General features: G+C 41.8%; 2 protein-coding genes across 2 annotated transcripts in view; both read left to right on the top strand.

Moving 5' to 3' along the window:
* Window positions 1-572: 572 nt before the first annotated feature.
* txndc17 (thioredoxin domain containing 17) lies at window positions 573-3,061 on the top strand. The gene is made up of 4 exons (XM_083984732.1): window positions 573-814; window positions 1,018-1,099; window positions 2,295-2,370; window positions 2,590-3,061. Exons 1-4 carry the CDS (start codon window positions 670-672, stop codon window positions 2,656-2,658), a joined length of 372 nt encoding a protein of 123 aa, XP_083840858.1. The 5' UTR covers window positions 573-669; the 3' UTR covers window positions 2,659-3,061.
* Window positions 3,062-4,075: 1,014 nt separating this feature from the next.
* Window positions 4,076-17,582, top strand: part of nxn (nucleoredoxin) — a 60,072-nt gene continuing 46,565 nt past the window's right edge. The window contains exon 1 of the mRNA XM_083984527.1: window positions 4,076-4,564. Within this exon, the coding sequence (XP_083840653.1) occupies window positions 4,256-4,564 (309 nt within the window). The 5' untranslated portion in view covers window positions 4,076-4,255. The remainder of the gene's footprint in view (window positions 4,565-17,582) is intronic.

The raw sequence follows: 17,582 nt of genomic DNA, 5'->3' as shown, positions 1-17,582 counted from the left end.
CCAAATACGGATAGTCAAAAAAGACAAAAATATATCGAAACGCTTTTTAAATGACCTTTTATTTAGTCAGATTTCGATTTCAACCCTGGTGCGGCAACACTGTAGGTTTTCTTTATTAGAACTGGAAGTTCTGCATTCAAATCCATCCAAGCTTAGGAGAAAAAGTTAAATTAATACAGAAATAAATTGAAGTAGTAGTAGTAGAAGAGAGATAAGTGTTTGTTGTTGTTGTTGTTGTTGTTGCTGCTGTTGTAGTAGTAGTAGCAGCAGCAGCACCAGCAGTAGTAGTAGTAGTAATAATCTGACTCTAAATTACAACGAGGTAGTGTTTGAATAAAATAAAAAATACATAGTGTAGGCTAGTGCCTGAGTAAATTTTCTTTCCACTAATAGGCATTCTATGGCGTATTACAGTATACGCGGAAAGCCGTGGAAATGTCATTATTCAAGTACATTTTCGACATATCAGACCTATCCGCTATCCAGATAGGCTAAAAGGTACACTGTCACTTTAAAAACCTTTGCACATACCGGAAGTGGTTATGCCAATTTTTCAGTATTTCTACCAGGTCCAGTGTGTGCGGGTCAGCAGTATTTCTGTTAACACTTGTTAGTCTCTCATAGTTCAGCTTCAACTCTGTGCCTTTCCATAGAAACTCGGTCTAAACAATGGCCCATTACGAAGAAGTAACTGTGCGTGGCTATGATGAATTTTGCAAAGCTGTGTCTGAGAGGAAAGGAAAGGATATTTTTGCATATTTCTCTGGGGATAAAGATGACCAAGGAAAGAGCTGGTGTCCCGACTGCGTGAAAGGTAAACTTTGATATTCTACTACACTTTTATAGCTTGTACTTGCATTGTAAAACTGATTGCATATCTGTCCATGAAATGTCCGTTTCATTGCAGAAGTAAGTTGAGTAGCCTGTACTATTATTTAAGGATCTTGATACTGATTTATTTAATGTCTGGTGCACTTTCATTTAGTCTTTTTAACAATTTGCTTTCTTCCCTTTCAGCTGAGCCAACTGTAAGAGGAGAGATGACTCATCTTCCTGAGGGCTCTGTCTTCATCTACTGTCAAGTTGGCGAAAGAGCTTAGTCAGTGTTACTATTTTACATTTGAATCACCTGAGTCACATACTGTATGCTAACACAAAACAAGAGAGCACTGATTATTTCTGCAACTAACAGTTATTTCCATTTTTAATATTTTATGAATGAATCAGCCAACTTCTTTATAAAATATATTGAATAATGGCAACTTACAGTATGACCAACAGCCAAACACCTAAAGAACTGATTTTAAGACAAAATCATACCCAATTGTATTTGTGATGCACTCACCAGTAAGTGGATAAATTACTGATATGGTCATATTAATTTCCTTGGACTCTGCCACAAATATTTGCTGTTCAGCCCTATTTGACCCACTCTGTAATTACAGTTTGTATGTGTCCCCAGGCACCCAGAGATCAACCGATATATGAATCTAATGCTATTAGATGATTGCAATTAATGAAATTACACAATATTAACTGACAACAGATTTCAAAACTGTTTTACTGTTCAAGTAATTTTTAATTCACTGTTAACAGCTTCTCAGATAAAGATAAAATCAGCAATTTTGGGTTTCAGGGAATAATGATGGTCATGGTCTGACATAGACTGAACAATCAATGCAATATTTTAAAAGATAATTAGGCTATCAGATGTATTAATGATGAAAGTAATTGTTTGTTTTATAGTGAAATATTACTATTTTCCAATGGTTAATTACTTGATACATTATAAATTGAAGCACTTCACAACAAAAGATCACAGATAGACAGAAATAATATGCAGCACTTACACTGGTAATACAGTCTTGATTACAAACTGCTTTATGCAATCATCAAGTTGTAGATTTTCTTTATCTTACATAATGGATTATTAATGACTAAATGAAGCTTGTGGCTACACATGGATCTCATTTTACATGTTAGAGTCTGACAGTGAACACAACTGTAACATATTAGATCTCTGCACAGACATCTTTTGTTTCTTCAGAACAAAGATGTGTGGCCTAAACAATTATTTATGTGAAAGCCAAAAAAAAAAAAAACGAGCCAAGAGAGAAAGCGAGGAGAGATTTGGTTTATACTGTAGAGAGGGATTAAAAACAGATTTTCTTTATTGTATAGTAGATCTTTCTCGGGTATCATTTAGCTAAAGCTGAAAACCCTCCTTTCCATGCCTGTATCTGTGATGCTGTTTCTTATCAGCTGCTTAATACTCTGTCTTTTTCATGCGGCAGTTGGAAGAATCCAAATAATGACTTCAAGAAGACTCTGAAGTTGAGTGGAGTTCCCACCCTACTGAGATATGGCACAGTAAGAACTACAATTGATGTTTCATCAACGTGGAATAGCTAAATCTTAAATATTTCACTCGCTGAGCCTTACAAATTAAGAGACAGAATTCCAGCTGACATACATTTTTAATGCAGTATTGAACATGAAAGTGTAATCATTTCAACGTAGCTGTTAGGCAGTCAGATTCTGTATTACACATACATATTAAAAGCTAACCATCAAATCTCTCTGTGTCAGCCTCAGAAGTTGGTGGAGGAGGAGTGTTTCAAAGCAGAACTGGTGAGGATGATGTTCACGGAGGACTGAGGGATCCCGTGCTGCTGACATCGCTCATCAACCAGTAACAGTCAATCTCATCCGCCCCTACATAATCGTAGCACTCCTGCATCACAGGATTTCAACCACCATTCACAAGATGCACGTCCCACTGTGATCTGATGCAAATTAGCAACTGTACAACTAAGACAGTGAGCATCATTTGTAATACACAGCTGATCAATTAACTCCCTGCTTGAGTAACACAGAATGGATGTCATTCATATATGTTTTTGTTGTCATACTTTATGTGCAATCATTCAACTCTGAACCGTAATTTGAGGTGATACACTTCTTCTACTCAGTTTACAATGTTATTTTTTATTGTGATCATGTTCATGTGATTTATTTTGCCCTGTAGACGAACTTGAATAAAATGACACTTGATGTTGAACGTTTGTGGCCGAAGAAAACTGGAGTCATGTATTTATCATAACCTTGATGGTCACAAGCTAAAACCTGAAGTAAAAGTGACTAAACTACAGCTACAAAGTCCTACCTAAGTGAAAAGTACAGAAGTATCAACAAGACAAACTTAAAGTTTCAAGTAAAAACAGTAGGCTAGTACATTATTTCATGCCACCTTTTGTTTTTATCATTGCCAACGATTTATCAATGTGTGTGGGCATCATTTTGCTGTTGTAGCTGCTTGAGCACTAGTCTTAAGTATAAATGCTTCAAGAATTGAGTTTAGCTGTTCTATAAGGCTCACAACCCTCCTAATGTCAATCAGGATCACTGGATAGAGAAAATACTTGTCACTTCTCTTTGAAGTTTTAGATTTACAGTAATTTAAATAGAATCATCTGCATTTTATAAGTGTTTTAAAAAATATTAAGTATGAAGTAACATTACATTTAAATAGCCTACTCCAGTAAACTGCAAGTATTTAAAAAATTAAAATAGGTAGGGTATTTCCCTCTTGTGAAAACTAGGTGGCAGCATATTCATAAGAACGGAGTGTGGTTTAACCTCAGCTGTAGGCTACCTATCTTTTATGTGAACAGTTTCACTCACAGTCGTCTATAAGATGATTAAATTAATACACGCGACTGATGTGAAATTAATGACACCCTATTGTAAATTTGAGGTCAAACCTAGAATCCGGCTGCTTTTATTCCCAAAATCAGACTGGATAGCCTATACTGTGTAAAAAACAAAAAACAAAACATGTAAACTCGGACTCTAAAGAAATTAACTAGGCTAATAGATTTTCTGTTGTTTTTACACACTGAGAACAGACAAAAGTTGGTGATTAAACGTGGTCTTCGTCATCAGAGGAGCAAGCTGTGATGATGAAAGTGTGTGCTTTCGGGAAAAAGAGCGCAACCGCTGTTGCAGTCAGGGCGATTTAAGCGGAGCGCATTCCTGCACAGCGCTCACTCACACCGGAGGACGAGCAGAGCAGAGCAGCGGCGAGACACACACCGCAACGCCTCACCGAGCTGCTGGAGCTCACCTCGAAACCTCACGTTGTTGGAGGTTGTAGGGAAACAAGTGCCGGGTGACGCCTGAACGTAGCGGTTTACATGCGCAGCAGTCTCGGCTGAGGAGGGCAACGTTGTGTGTTCGAGGACTGTACGCTGCGATGTCGGAGTTTCTGGTGAGTCTGCTCGGGGAGCGGCTCGTCAACAGCGAGAAAGCCGAGGTGGACGTGCAGTCGCTGGGCGCCAAGCTGTCCCTGGTCGGGCTGTTCTTCGGCTGCAGCCTGAACGCCCCGTGCAAGCAGTTCAACGGCAGCCTGTGCGAGTTTTACAGCAGGTTCAAAAAGACGTCTGACCATAAGGACAAATTGGAAATCGTCTTCATCTCGTCTGATCAGGACCAGAAACACTGGCAAGACTTTTTGCAGGAGATGCCGTGGCCTGCGTTACCTTTCAAAGACAGACACAAAAAGGTAAGAGGAGTCGCGGTGATGAGGAGGAACACTGCCAAATCACTGCGTATTCTCTCAGGAGGTTTTTCTTTTCTTTTTCTTTTTTTTTTAGCGGGCTGGGAGTCACTGGGAATCCCTCAGCAGACAGGCTGTCTCTGCTGCCTTGTCAGTGCACAGGTGTACATGCTTTGATTTGGGTCAAGAAACTGGTTCCCACATGTGTTTTAATCCAGATTAAGTTAAAATATCTGGATTTATAACGCCTTAAAATGGTGTCTTTTAGAAAAAAAAAAGTCTAACTAACTAGTTTATGGTAACTCGCCAACAACTGTAGGCTGTTCAATAAGATAAATTCAGATTTATTAGAGTCAAAGGTGGGAAAACAGCCCATTTAATTTCAGTGGCATTTAACCTTAAAATAAATATATAAATAGGCTACTTAATGCTTGCACAGATAAAGTATGGTGAATTTAATGAGGAATTGATTTTTTAAAATCACATTCCAACCCCCTGACAATAACACTTGCAGCCAGTGGAGGAACCATTTATCCTCTGACTTCATGTTATCAGGATGATCTAAATGTGGCAGGCCACACAGAGGTAACTGAAAGGCTTCATTTCCTTCTGTCTTTCCGCTTTGCACAGGCTGATCATTTTGTTCAAGGAACGCTCCTCAAAACATAACACTTAACATGAGCAGTGTTAATTGTATTATATCTACCATGTTATCCATGTTTCTGCAAGTGTAGCCTTTCCTGCTAAGGCCGTTTTTTATTTAGCCTAGATATCATCTCATTTCCTGATGGTGTAAACAATTCACAACATGGAAGGTTTTTTGTTCCCTTCTTTTGCTTTATCTCATTCATTAAGACCTTCTTTTTTTTTTAGTCAAGTCTTTGGAAATGATGTGTGTGTGTGGATTTTGTGCAACTATTTACATGACATTTTCAAAATACTTTCAAAAATACTATCATCATATGGAGTTGATCAGTCAGTTTTTGAATAAGTTTTAATATCCTACCTAGATAAAAAAAAATGCCCTTTTCTTTTGTTTAGAGCTCAAACTGCCAGATGGAAAAATGAATTGACTCCTAAGCATCTTGGGGATGGATTATTATTCTTTATGCTAAATTAAAAAGATGCTTTACAGGGTTCATTTACTGGCTTTTAAGTGATATTTGCAGCTGTGTAAACATGAAGTCTTTTCAAACTATAGAAAGGGGAGCGATGTGGCATACATTGTGTATTCTGCAGGAAGTCTGTGCAGGGCCTCCCTGCATCCTGGTTGCAGCACTGTTCTCTTTCTCCTTTTCCTAACCTAAATGTTGGAGCAACTGAAACATAAACAAAGATACTATGGTGAGCTGTGTATTCACATTGTATCAGGTCAGACATATCAGTGAATGCTGATTTTATTTTGCAAAGTAAAATGTTAAGAACCGGCCAAATTAATAGTAAGGATGATTTTGACTGCTTGCTTTTTCGGACAAGGCCTGATTATTATACTTCAGATAAATAGTTAGGCCTACTTATTTAGAAAACCACATTTAAAAAGAAGAGTCCACAGCAAATGAAAATATATTTCAATCTGGGTGATGCCATGCAATTTACGTATAAAACCACTGTTGGCCTAAAATCTAAAGCACCCTGTACATTATCTTTAACATTGTCTATTTTGTGGAAGGATGCATATCTACACCTCCTTCAGCCAGTTCAACCCTGACTCGTCTTTGTGCAGAGATGCTCGACTTGGACTGAGTGATTGTCTTGCAAATTCTTTCAGATTGCCAATGATGATTTCCGTTACAGTTCATAATGAAGTCCAGGCGTGAATAAAGGCTCAGGGATGACAGGAGAGTGGGGGGTTGTCTTGTTGTTGTCTGGGGCAGAGCACATCCATCTCCATGGTGCAGCAGTTATTGTGTTCTAACTGCATGTGGAAAATAACTGTGGCGTCGACACGACCGTTGTTCAAGCTCTCGTTGGTAGTCTGGTCGGGCTGTCTTGGCCTTATGAGAAAAGAGCAATGCAGTCGTGAATCTGTGTTTTGCAGAGGCCTGCACTTTCGGTTCAGTCTGGGCTTCGTCCAACCTTCGGCCTATTCTCTCTCACCATCATAACACAGCCGTGAAAAATTCCTCTTCCAGTCAGCAGCTTTAGCGTAGTAACTGCAGTTAATAAATGTGACACCTCCAGTAGCATGCAGACAATGTCGCTCCCCCTCATCATCCATTAATTAATTCATGATTAATGCATGTTGGCATTTAAGTTTTATTATAATGGTGCAGCTATGTACTCTGTGACCTGTGCCTTCATTTTCACTGCAGCCTTTCTCCTGTCCAAATGCCTGGTGCTTATCCCTGCATGGGAAAACTGAATGTAATGAGAAAACATTTTTTTAATCTGTAATTCAGGTAGCTAGTGCTTCTTTTTCTTTTTTTCATCCTTGCTCTGTATTGTTAGTTTAATTAGTTGCCTGTTGCGTGGGGAGTTATGCATCTTAGGTGACCAAAAAAAAGCACAAATTTTAATTTTTGTTTTTTTATAAGCAGATGCGTCTCATTAAAATGCGAGAATCATAGTTTGCAGGTCAGGAAGTGTCAAGTTAGCTGCACGCTGATAAAAAAAAAACTGGCTCTGAGTGAGGGAGGAGGAGAGACTGCTCATGATGTGCCAGCATGTCTGAATGTGAGCGTTGCAGTAATTGAAGAGATCATGTGTGCTAAAGACAGAGCTAATGGAGGGAGTTGACCAGGCGGAGGGCTCTGTTGATGTTGTGGGTCTGCGGAAACCGAGTGGCCCTCTCACCCCCTCCTCTCGGGGTCTCTCCGACTTAGTGCAAGCAGAGCTCATCTCCTGGCGAAAGACACGATTTTTCTTCAATTGCGTCTTTCAGAGCCACACCGCCCACCTTAAAGCTCTCTGACTGTACTTCCTCCTCCTCCTCCTCCTCCTGCTGCTGCTGCTGCTGCTGCTGCTGCTCCCCCTCCTCTGCCCTGTACTCACTTGGCTATCTCGCTCTCTCTATTTCCCTCTCTCTCTCTTCTCTTTCTCTCTCCCACTGGAGGTTGTCCTCTTTTCTTTCTACTCAGGGGTTATCCAGGCCTTCCCGTTGCAGGAAATGTTTGTTATTTAATCAAGAGGGGATAATATTCTTGATTAAATGCAGAGAGAAAGGAAAGTCTGCTGCTGTTAATGTCAAAGCCAATATTTATTTAAACTGTCCTTGGGAGAAAGGTGGAAACTGTCATGTAGCTCTTTGGTGGTTTTCTAACCAAAATATATTGAATGAAAAGTGTAAATACCCTTTATGTTTCGGTGCCAGTTGACTTAACATAGTTATTTCCTCATGCAGCAGTTTGCCAGTTGTGTTTTTTGGGTTATAAATCTTGCATATGCATCAGTTAAAGAGCGTTAAATGGTTTCAGTTTGATTTTAATGTAGGGAAAACTGTTAGTGGTGTGTATCTCTTCCACTCTTACGGTGTTGTCACTCCTAAAGTCGTACAGACCAAGAGGTTAGAACATAGTTTTTTTTAACAGCATACAGAATATCCACTATTGTATGTCATCGGCAACCCTCAAATAGCTCATTCTCAGTGAGTGGACGTCTGCTTGTTGTTCAGGGACAGCCAGCTGTCTGGATGACGTCTTGGCTTGCTGGCAGTGCCTTACATGGACTTGTATAGCAGGAGTGTGAGAGCTCCATGTAAATCAATTACAATCAAGTCTTAGCCAGTGCGATGCGAAAACCCAACTTGACCAAAGGGGGAGAACAAGCTGAGACGTTGCCAGAACTGTTTCTGCAGGAGTCGTGGTGGGGGTAGTGGTTGTGGTGGTGGGGGTAGAGAGAGAAAGGCCTCTTGTTCAAATCCTCCATGCTCGGCGGTTCTGCTCTGTAGCTGGCCCCCAGAGGCAGGACACCCGCTCGCTCGGCCCACAGCCAGGGACTGAGGCATGAGGGGCTTCAGAGAGGGGCTAAGGACGCCTTTCATCAATATCATCTGCTGAAAACTGTAGTGCAGCCTGCCTGCCCATCATGCATCGCGGCCCTCCTTGTCCTGTGACAGGAGAAGTGGCTTGAAAACTAAAGAGCCTGAACTGTTTTATCTGCAGGTGCTAGTTCACTGCTCTTGATCTGTCAGGGTCGCATTTGTTTTTTTTTTTGTAGGCGTGCGTCGTTAGATGTTTCCTCCTTTGTTGTGTTCACTCGCACCGTGTGGGCTAATTATGTCACATTTTTGAGGCTTATGTGATGTGGAACATCTGTAATTAAGAGCTAGAGAGTTAATTGTAGGATTCAGAGAGGATGTATTCGTCAACAGTTTGTGTTCAGTCTTCCTCTACTGCTGCTCGTGGGAACAAAATTCAAAAATGGCATTAGCAGCACGTCATACTTATATCTTTAAGACCGATTATCCTAATGCCTTTATCACCTCAAAGACAGTTATATCATTACAACCAATAGCTCATTATTACATTACTAAAAATACACAGAATGTGTGAAATGGGGACGTTAATTAAAGAGGATGTATGCAGAGGAAAACCTAATGAGAAAAATAATACCCAGGCAGAGTGAATATGAGAAAGTAAACAAGAGTGGCCTAACAAGGCTTACTTTCTTAGCTGTGAACCTTAAACTGTGGCGCTCTCTTTCAGATTCCTGACTCTGATCAAAGTACAGAGGGTTTAGTACAGTAAGTAGCCTAATATGAAGTTGGCTGTGGCACTAAACAGAAAATGAGCTAATCCCCACTTCAAGGCATTTGACCCTGGCAGATTAAATGACAAGTAAAACCCTAAAACGACAGTTAAACTTTACAGTTTTACATTATTACAGCTGTTTTAAAGGGATAGTTCACCCAAAATTCAAATGTCACTCATTATCTACTCGCCCTCATGTCGACTAAGGGCTGGGAGAAGTTTCAGAGTCCTCCCTGCCTTCTCTGAGTTACAGCGGGGCTCTGTGCAGCACTGCATGTCCATATGACGGTTGCAAACGGAGCTCACTTCGTCCAAAAAGACACACCAAAAAACATCCAAATACCTCCATAGTGCTCGTCTATAATAATGCATCCCAGTCGACATGAGGGTGAGTAGATAATGAGTGAAATTTGAATTTTGGGTGAACTATCCCTTTAAAAAGGATTTTCTTCTTTGCACTTGTGTACCCAGTATCCAGATAAATATAGATCATTTATGTACTATTTTCTTCCTCGAGTGTCTTATTGCCTAAGTGTAAAAACATGTTTTCTTTGTTCCAAAAGGTATCAGTCAAAATTCCCTCCCACAACATGATCACATATAGGCCTACTGTTCATTGGATCCTGTGTTAAAGGAAGCTGTATAACTTTTTTTCTTGCACAGAATAACTACAGGACATTCACTTTGCATTTACATATCAATCTTTTTGACTTAGGTGTGATTGTGTGAGATTATTATTGGATGTTTGCAGTGTTTAGTTTGTCAGCTCCAACAGTGTTAGCATCATCCATGACCATGAGTGTGGATCATGTCGGCACCAGTGTATAATTTATTTCCCGTTAATGAACTGATGAGAGAGATGTTATGTAAACATAGTGTTATAATTTAAATTGAACTGTAAAAACTGCACCATGGCTTTTGTAATGATGACTATTTATACATTCCAGCTCACAGCATTTGGTTTTGTGTTACGCTTAACATTTCACTTCTGGTCAGCTGACCTTGTAGACGCCGCTGCCTCGACTCTGGCTGGAAGCGTGCGTGTCTGGCTGCTGTGCAGTAGTTTTTTACCGAGACTCCATTGTCCTGCAGCTGTGAGGCCTTGTTGCCGTGCGCCATGTTTGACAAGAGCTTATGTAAAGAATGTGTGCAGACACCTGCTCCTCTGAGGCCGCTCAGGGCCACAGGGCATGGAAACAGTGTGTGTTTGTGAGGGCCCAGGATACATGATGGCAATGCCAACTGTTGCGTCTCACACCACCAAGCTTGTGTTACTGTCCTCTTTCACCGCCCATTGTGTCCTTTTCACCGCCAGATCTGTAATGTTATGGGAAGTGACAATGGGAGATCTAATCAGAGGGTGAAGTTCAGAGGCTTAAGTTACCCAAGGAAGAGTTTAGGGAACAGTCGCGCTGTGTGTCCCATTAAAAAACCGGTACCCGTTTGCAACACAATCTGTTTTTACTTGTGTTATCTACACGTTAAACAACCAGTGCACAATGGCTGTGAGGCTGCGACCTCTGTCTGTGGTCCGCAAACCGCTGAAACGATACTCTGGGATTGACTTTTCCGCTTTGTCCCCCGTCCTTTCCAGCTGGACTGCTCCTGGAACCTCTGTGGGTTGTTTTTTTTAGTCAGGACTTTCCAAAGCAGAGTGACGTTTAAGATAATAGACATAGCTAATGTGTTCACCACAATGTCTGCAGTAGCTCCCGATGAGAACAACAGATGATTCATCCGCTTGCGCACATTATCCCGAACCAGCCCAATTGTCACATACTTACCAGTCAAATCATCCAAACCAGTGCTGTTGCAAAGTTGAACGCCATGCGATTGCTTGATATTTATTTTTGGATCCTAACTGATGACAGGAAAGCAGCTTAGACCAGGCCACTGTCTTTGGAAATAAGCAGATGGATGTTATTTAAATTCATAAATCCACCATCATCTGCTGTTTATCCCATGCTATTGCTCGCTGCTGTGATCGAGTTTACTCCTCCTTTTCTCTTCAAGGATGGGTTGTTGTTGTGCCTGGACCCTCCCCCAGTCAATCCTCCGGCCTCTAATTGCCCCACACCGCAGCTCAGCAGCCCTCTCCAACATAATAACAGCATAGCCACCCCAGGGGCATCCTGCCATCCAGAGCTGTCTTTCGTCTTCCTTTTGTTATCTCCCCTAGATTGAATGTTGGCTTTTTGTGATTGCTCAGTCCCCCCCCCCGCCCCCTCCCAAAACCACCACCACCACCACCACCACCACCTCATCATCACCACTGATCACATTTCTAAAGCTAAATGGAAAGGACACAATGATGGATACGTGCTTTGGACTGTCCACATTCACAGATTTCCACGTTTTTCTCGCTGACACTCGATGAAAACCCCGTCTCAGGTCTCCGTCAGGATATCTGCTCCATCAGTGAGTGGCAGTGTTGATTTCATGTAAATTTATTCATAGTATGAAAATGTCTGGCGTGACAAGTTTCCCCTTTGGACGATAACCCTTTCCCTTCCCTGTGACCACCACCCCACTCCCTGGGTGGAGGCACCGTTGTGTGTGTGTGTGTATATATGCAAGCTGCAAACCCCCACCTCCCCTCCCCTCACTGTGGTGTTTTCATCCAAGTGTAAGTGCTCCTGCAGCTCCTGCTCCTGTCTGAAAAGAAGCTCGCCGTACAAAGAGACCCAGTGTCTCAGCGTGCAGCATGGCACACCGGCACCAGCCCCGCTGTCTTGTCTACAGTCGAGCTGTTGCATGCGGCGAAGGGATTTCTATCTCGCAACTGACATGCATGCTCTCATGACAAAGTGACGGAAGGACGGAGCTCCATTTGCTTCGCGTTTTGTAAGTGGCAGGAATCTCCGAAAGGAAAACAAAAGAAACGAGGTTGTGATTAAAAGAGAAAAACATCCACATATTTGTGTTGTAGAGGAACATAAACAGTGGAATTATAAACTGGTGTGCTGGTGAAAGAGATGGATAAACAGTTGAAATGGATTCAGATAATAGAGTTGAAATGGCTAAAAGTAAGGGATGAAAGATTTGAATGTCCAGTGGATGAATTCACACATAACAATTTAACTGTATTGGGGGGGAAAAAACACACAACCATTGACGTAGTGTTACTGACTCTTAAGGATTGCTTTAACATTCTCTCTGCAGCGTAGCTTAACATCCACTTTAGAGTCAGTTGAAATGAAGACGTTTGGTCAGGTGGTGTGGATGTGGGGCACAGGATGTGTCAGATGAAACCGGCTGTGGACCACTAATCTACAGTAACCGCTGTGCTGCGGTGTGAGGCCGTTGTCTATGTGTCAGTGTAAAGACAGCGAGGAGAGGGAGAGATGGGAGTCACTTTCTCAGGCTGTGCAGATGGAGAAATCGCTCTGCTCTACTGAGCTCCGAGGGCCCCCACAGAGGGACAGAGCAGCATCCAGCCCACATCTTGTAGGAATTTTAGATCCCTGCTACAGTACAAGACGCCTGGCCTGTGCGCTGTATCTTATTTATCATCTGTCATTGTAATCACATTGTGGGATTTTTAGATAGATAGATTTCACTTTATATGATATTTTTTCCCCCTTGTAGCCAAACATTTATCATGGTGTGCTGCGAAAGAATAGAGATCAGTTTTGCTTTCATTTGACTTTTTTGTTGTTTTTTCAACATATCCAACATCTTACAAGAAGCAGGTCTGGAAAATTAAAGTTGTAAATGTTGTACACGGACAGCAGAAAAGACGAGATGGTCAACAATGAAAAGAGGTCATGTGAACGTTTTTTTATAAATATGCTTTGTTCACTTTTGAGAGTAAGATGAGAAAATCAATACCATTTGGTCTTTATCGTAAATATCTATAACTAGCAGCAGCTTTTTGCCTTATTCTGGCACAAACTGAAGGTAACAAAATACACATGGGCTAAGTAATGTCATATTTTGTTATTGAAAGATGCATTGAGGTTTTATAAGCGATTTGGTGACATCTCATCCTCTAATCTTGACAAGAAAGAGCGTAAGCAACCAACCGCTGAAAATGTTGAGTTAGTCCTTTGATGAAATATTGATTATATACTGGGGAAATATTTCCAACATGCCACAACAGTGACATCCTGCTGCCAGCATCTGCACGCAGTCACCCGCCCACCAACCCAAGCCAGTTTGCAAGAGACGGGTGGAAGACGTTCAGAGAGCGCCAGAGGGAAGTGAACAATATTAAAATCCAGAAATGGCACTTTGTCACAGTTTTTTTTGACAGTTAAATGAAGCTTGCTCTCCAGCGTCTTGTCTCCACCTGGGGATCAGTGGAGAAGTCACCCAGTCTTCATCATTTTAACTTCATAGCTCACATATGCATTTTTATTTAAATATCCTTTTAAAGGAGCTCATACGTGTGAAAAATCTTTCAACGTTGCTGACCTCACATAATTCAGATAAGTTCCTAACTGAAGGTTGATCCTTACATTGCTGCTCGACACATGCTACATTTATACAGTGAGCTGCTAATCTCAGGATAATGAGGCAGCAGAGGATATATCATGTGTAATAAGGTCAGATGCCACTGCAGACAGCTTCCCAGAAGAATCTTCTCCATAATATTGAATCAGCTCTTTCAGTCACTGTTCACGACGTAGCATGGTAGCAAGTTAAGAGTTTTAACCGTTTATTTTTTTTAAGAAGAAGTAAAAGAAAGCATCTTCAAACATACTTTTTGTCGGGGCTCAGCAGCTCAACATGACTGAAGAATTGTGACGCTAATTTAAATGCTGTCTTTGCAAAGTTGGCAAAGTGGAGAAAAATGTAAGGGAGTGGGGGTTCTGGCTGAAGCAGATCTCAGGGCCTGTACTTTGCTCATTATTTTCGTAATAACCAGAGAGTCGCTTGGAATCATTTCCAGGTGCACCCAGCTCCAGGAGGCTGCACACAAACATGCGCCCTTGAATTTGAATCATTTAATGTTTCTCTGCTTCGATTATTCATCTAAAAATTCAAAATCATCCGCACCCATGTTCACCGAGGTTACTGCTCCTGTGTTATTTGACACCACTGCAACAACACGCTTCCCACATAATTGCACATTATATCTACTTGGACAAATGGATATGTTGATATTCACTGTGGGGATCCTGCTGTAGTGTGTGTGTGTGTGCACACGTCCAAGTCACATGATTCTTTAGAAAACATTTTGTGTGCTATTACTCAAGGTCATTGTTGGGCAAACTAATCTGGGAAACAAATAATAGAGCTGCAGTGTTGCTCATAAATTGATCCATGCTGGTGTAGTATGAGTTACATTAACAGTACGAAGCTGCTCTTATTCTTTAAGATGCCTGCAAAGTATTTAAAGCAGATATCAGCTTCACGGCCGTTTCGGCTAATGCTGCGTTCAAGGCAGGCTTTTGAAACCGTAAGTTACAGCTTCAAGTCACAACTACGACTTGGTAGCGTTCCAGGTAACCCGTAGCTCGTGTTTTTACCATCCTGTTGTCTGTGAAAGTTCCCTATAACGGCCACTCGTAACTTCCGACCCGTGAACTCGTACCAGATCGAACTGGTATGACTTCACAGGAAAGAAAAACACAAAGTACGAGTTTCTTTGAACGCACCATGAGTTAGCAGCCCCCGCCCTTGTCAGGCATCAATTGGTCCTCGTGCTACGTCACCACATTCACGCGCATCCCTTGGCTGCACACACAGCCCTTCATGCCGTTCTCTCTCCTCATTGGATAACACTTGTATCCCACAAGGAAAATTTTCTCCTCGGGTTACAGCAGAGCAGAGTGACGGAGAGACTCGTGTTTAGGCTGAAATACTTCATGTAAGTGATTGCTGACGGAAAATAGGACTATTTAGGACTTATATTAACAAAAACATTCCACTGATATCTGCTTTAACTTGCAAGGTCTGTGTCTTTAAAATGGGTTGCACAGGCACAGGCATAGGATATCTCATCTGTCTATAGCAGCTACATTGTGTGATTACTGGTGATTTCAGTGTTGGTTGTAGTTAGAATATGTCTCCAAGAGATTAGTATTCCTTAAAATGACATTTCTTGCTTTATAATGAATATGAATCTGACTTTCATTCCCTTTTTGCTCTGTTTTGTTCTCCTCCAACTCCTGATGGAAATATCTGGATCTTTAGTGCCTAGCCTAATGTGTTGCTGTTGCTGTTGTTGTTGTTGTTCACACTACAGCTTGAAGAATCAGCAAAACATATATTTGTATAAAAGTTTTTGTTTTGTGGTAGTTGTACAGAATGCCGTGAAGGTTCTCCACTTCACAGAACTCGACCTTGCTGCTGAGAAACACATGGATTCTGTAAAGCAACAGGCTAGATGATGCACTGATGGTATCCCATATGACAAAGCTGTTGGCTGCAACAGGGTGGGGGGGGGGGGGAAATGAGAGGGAAGACACTCGAAGGCAGGGGAACCATGGGTGTCATAGGAGGTGCTGATTATCTGAGGGAGAGGGATTCTCACTGAAGTCCCTGTGAGCGAAGCGCTAGCCTTGGATTCATGCTGGAAGTGAGTCCTGGAGCGTTTTCTAAAGGCTTGCGTGTGCGTTCATTTCTTCAGCTGTCACATCCCATTTTGCAATCAGCCATGCTACGTCTTTGTTCAATAAAAAACCCCACCAAGTGCATTCCTCACATATTAGAGCTCATGTAGTTGCTCCAAGGAATGTGTTAGTCAGAAAAGGCTCGCACAGATCTTCAGACACTTTTTAGTTGGTGAGCGAGTGGACCCCCTGCTGATGCTGTGCTGTAGCTTAGCTCTGCCTCTGTGTTGGGGGCTAATCGCTGTTTTGATTGGTCTTTTTTTTTTTTTTTTAACCCAATCTGTTTGCATGGAGCACCAATCCCACGGCCATGTTGAATGAAAGGGTTTATCAGCTTAAGCCTGTTGTAAAGAGCACCAGAGGTCTCATCTTTTCACTGAGGAACGAGAGCAGCCCTCGGACACGAGTGTCCAGGCAATTAGAGACGCCGGGGTCTCAAAGAGAGATTACTGCCACACAGAGTTGTGGCCGACTTCTTTCTTTTCCTGCACATTGTTAGCTCAGTGCTGACACACATGATGATCTGTGCCGTTTTCTCCAAGGGCAGAGGAGGAGGAGGAGGAGGAGGACGTAACAGCACTCACAGTCTCAGGGTTTCTATCAGGGGAAGATTCAGTGGATGCAACATTGAATTATAGACTTCAAGCTTCAACTCACTGAACTGAGTAACTGTTGGCATGGCTCTGCAGGCTCACATCCTGATGTTGTAGTGGTCACATTTTTGAAACGGTTTGGTCTTGTGTTTTTAGACTCTCAGCACGTAATGTTATTCACATTGGCTGCTGCGATGTGAACATATTGCAATGTGAAAATGTTGAAGTCAAATTGGCCACAGCGTCCACCGTTCCTGGTTTTTGATTTGGCTTAATGTAAGGAAACATCGCATAATAAAGTAGCAATGTAAGCCACTTTTCATGGAATGGAAGAATGCGAGCAGTTCCGGTGTAATAGGTGAGCGTCATGCTGCTTGAGGACCCCAAATGAAAGTAACAGGACTTCAGGAGCATTTCTGAATTCACATATTTCCCATACAGAGTTGCCTCTGTGGCAGCTACATTGGGTTTGTATAAACATAACTGTAGATGTTGAACTGGGCTGACAGGGTTAGTGCACATGGACCTTGAGCCAGAGGGACAAATCATGAGGGTATGTTGTGTTTTTTTCCCCAGCAGACTGGCAGGGAATTGGTTAAACTACAGATACCGAGGGTCGGGGTTGCTTAGGCCTGTGTTTTTAATCTAGTGTGCTATTTTACTTAATCATATAGTTCACCTAATAGTTGTGTCGATAGCAGATACTTTGTGAATGTGGATAATAAAAACTCAAGGCCTATAATTATGTATGTACGGATGTAAGTAGCTCTCTTACCTTTTTATTATGTCTGTTTGTATTGGACCTTTTAAAGGAAAACTTGCACATCAGTGAAAATGACTGCAGAGCTGAATTATACTTTCAGATACTTAAAGGTCCAGTGTGTAAAGTGTGTGTGTGTGTGTGTGTGTGTGGGGGGGGGGGTTCAAAATCTAGTTTGCAGCGCTCACTCGCTTGCTCGCACTCACCCCTCCCATCGGCAAACTGGCGATGGCCTCTGAGGACAAAAAAACTTGCTTACCACGACTGGGCACTTGGGGCAATAAGGTGAAGATCTAAACCATGTTACGATATGTCTGTTGTTTCCTCTTCTCTTTCTTTCCTTCCGCCTTCTTCTTTGTTGGTTTATTTATTAACACAAAACTCGCAAAACATGCTCTTTGGCTGGATTTTTCGTTCGTGTTG

This window comes from Trachurus trachurus (assembly GCF_905171665.1).
Source record: "Trachurus trachurus genome assembly, chromosome: 13".
Classification (NCBI taxonomy): Eukaryota; Metazoa; Chordata; class Actinopteri; order Carangiformes; family Carangidae; genus Trachurus; species Trachurus trachurus.
The sequence above is the reverse complement of the archived record's forward strand: the minus strand, read 5'-3'. Positions and strand labels throughout refer to the sequence as shown.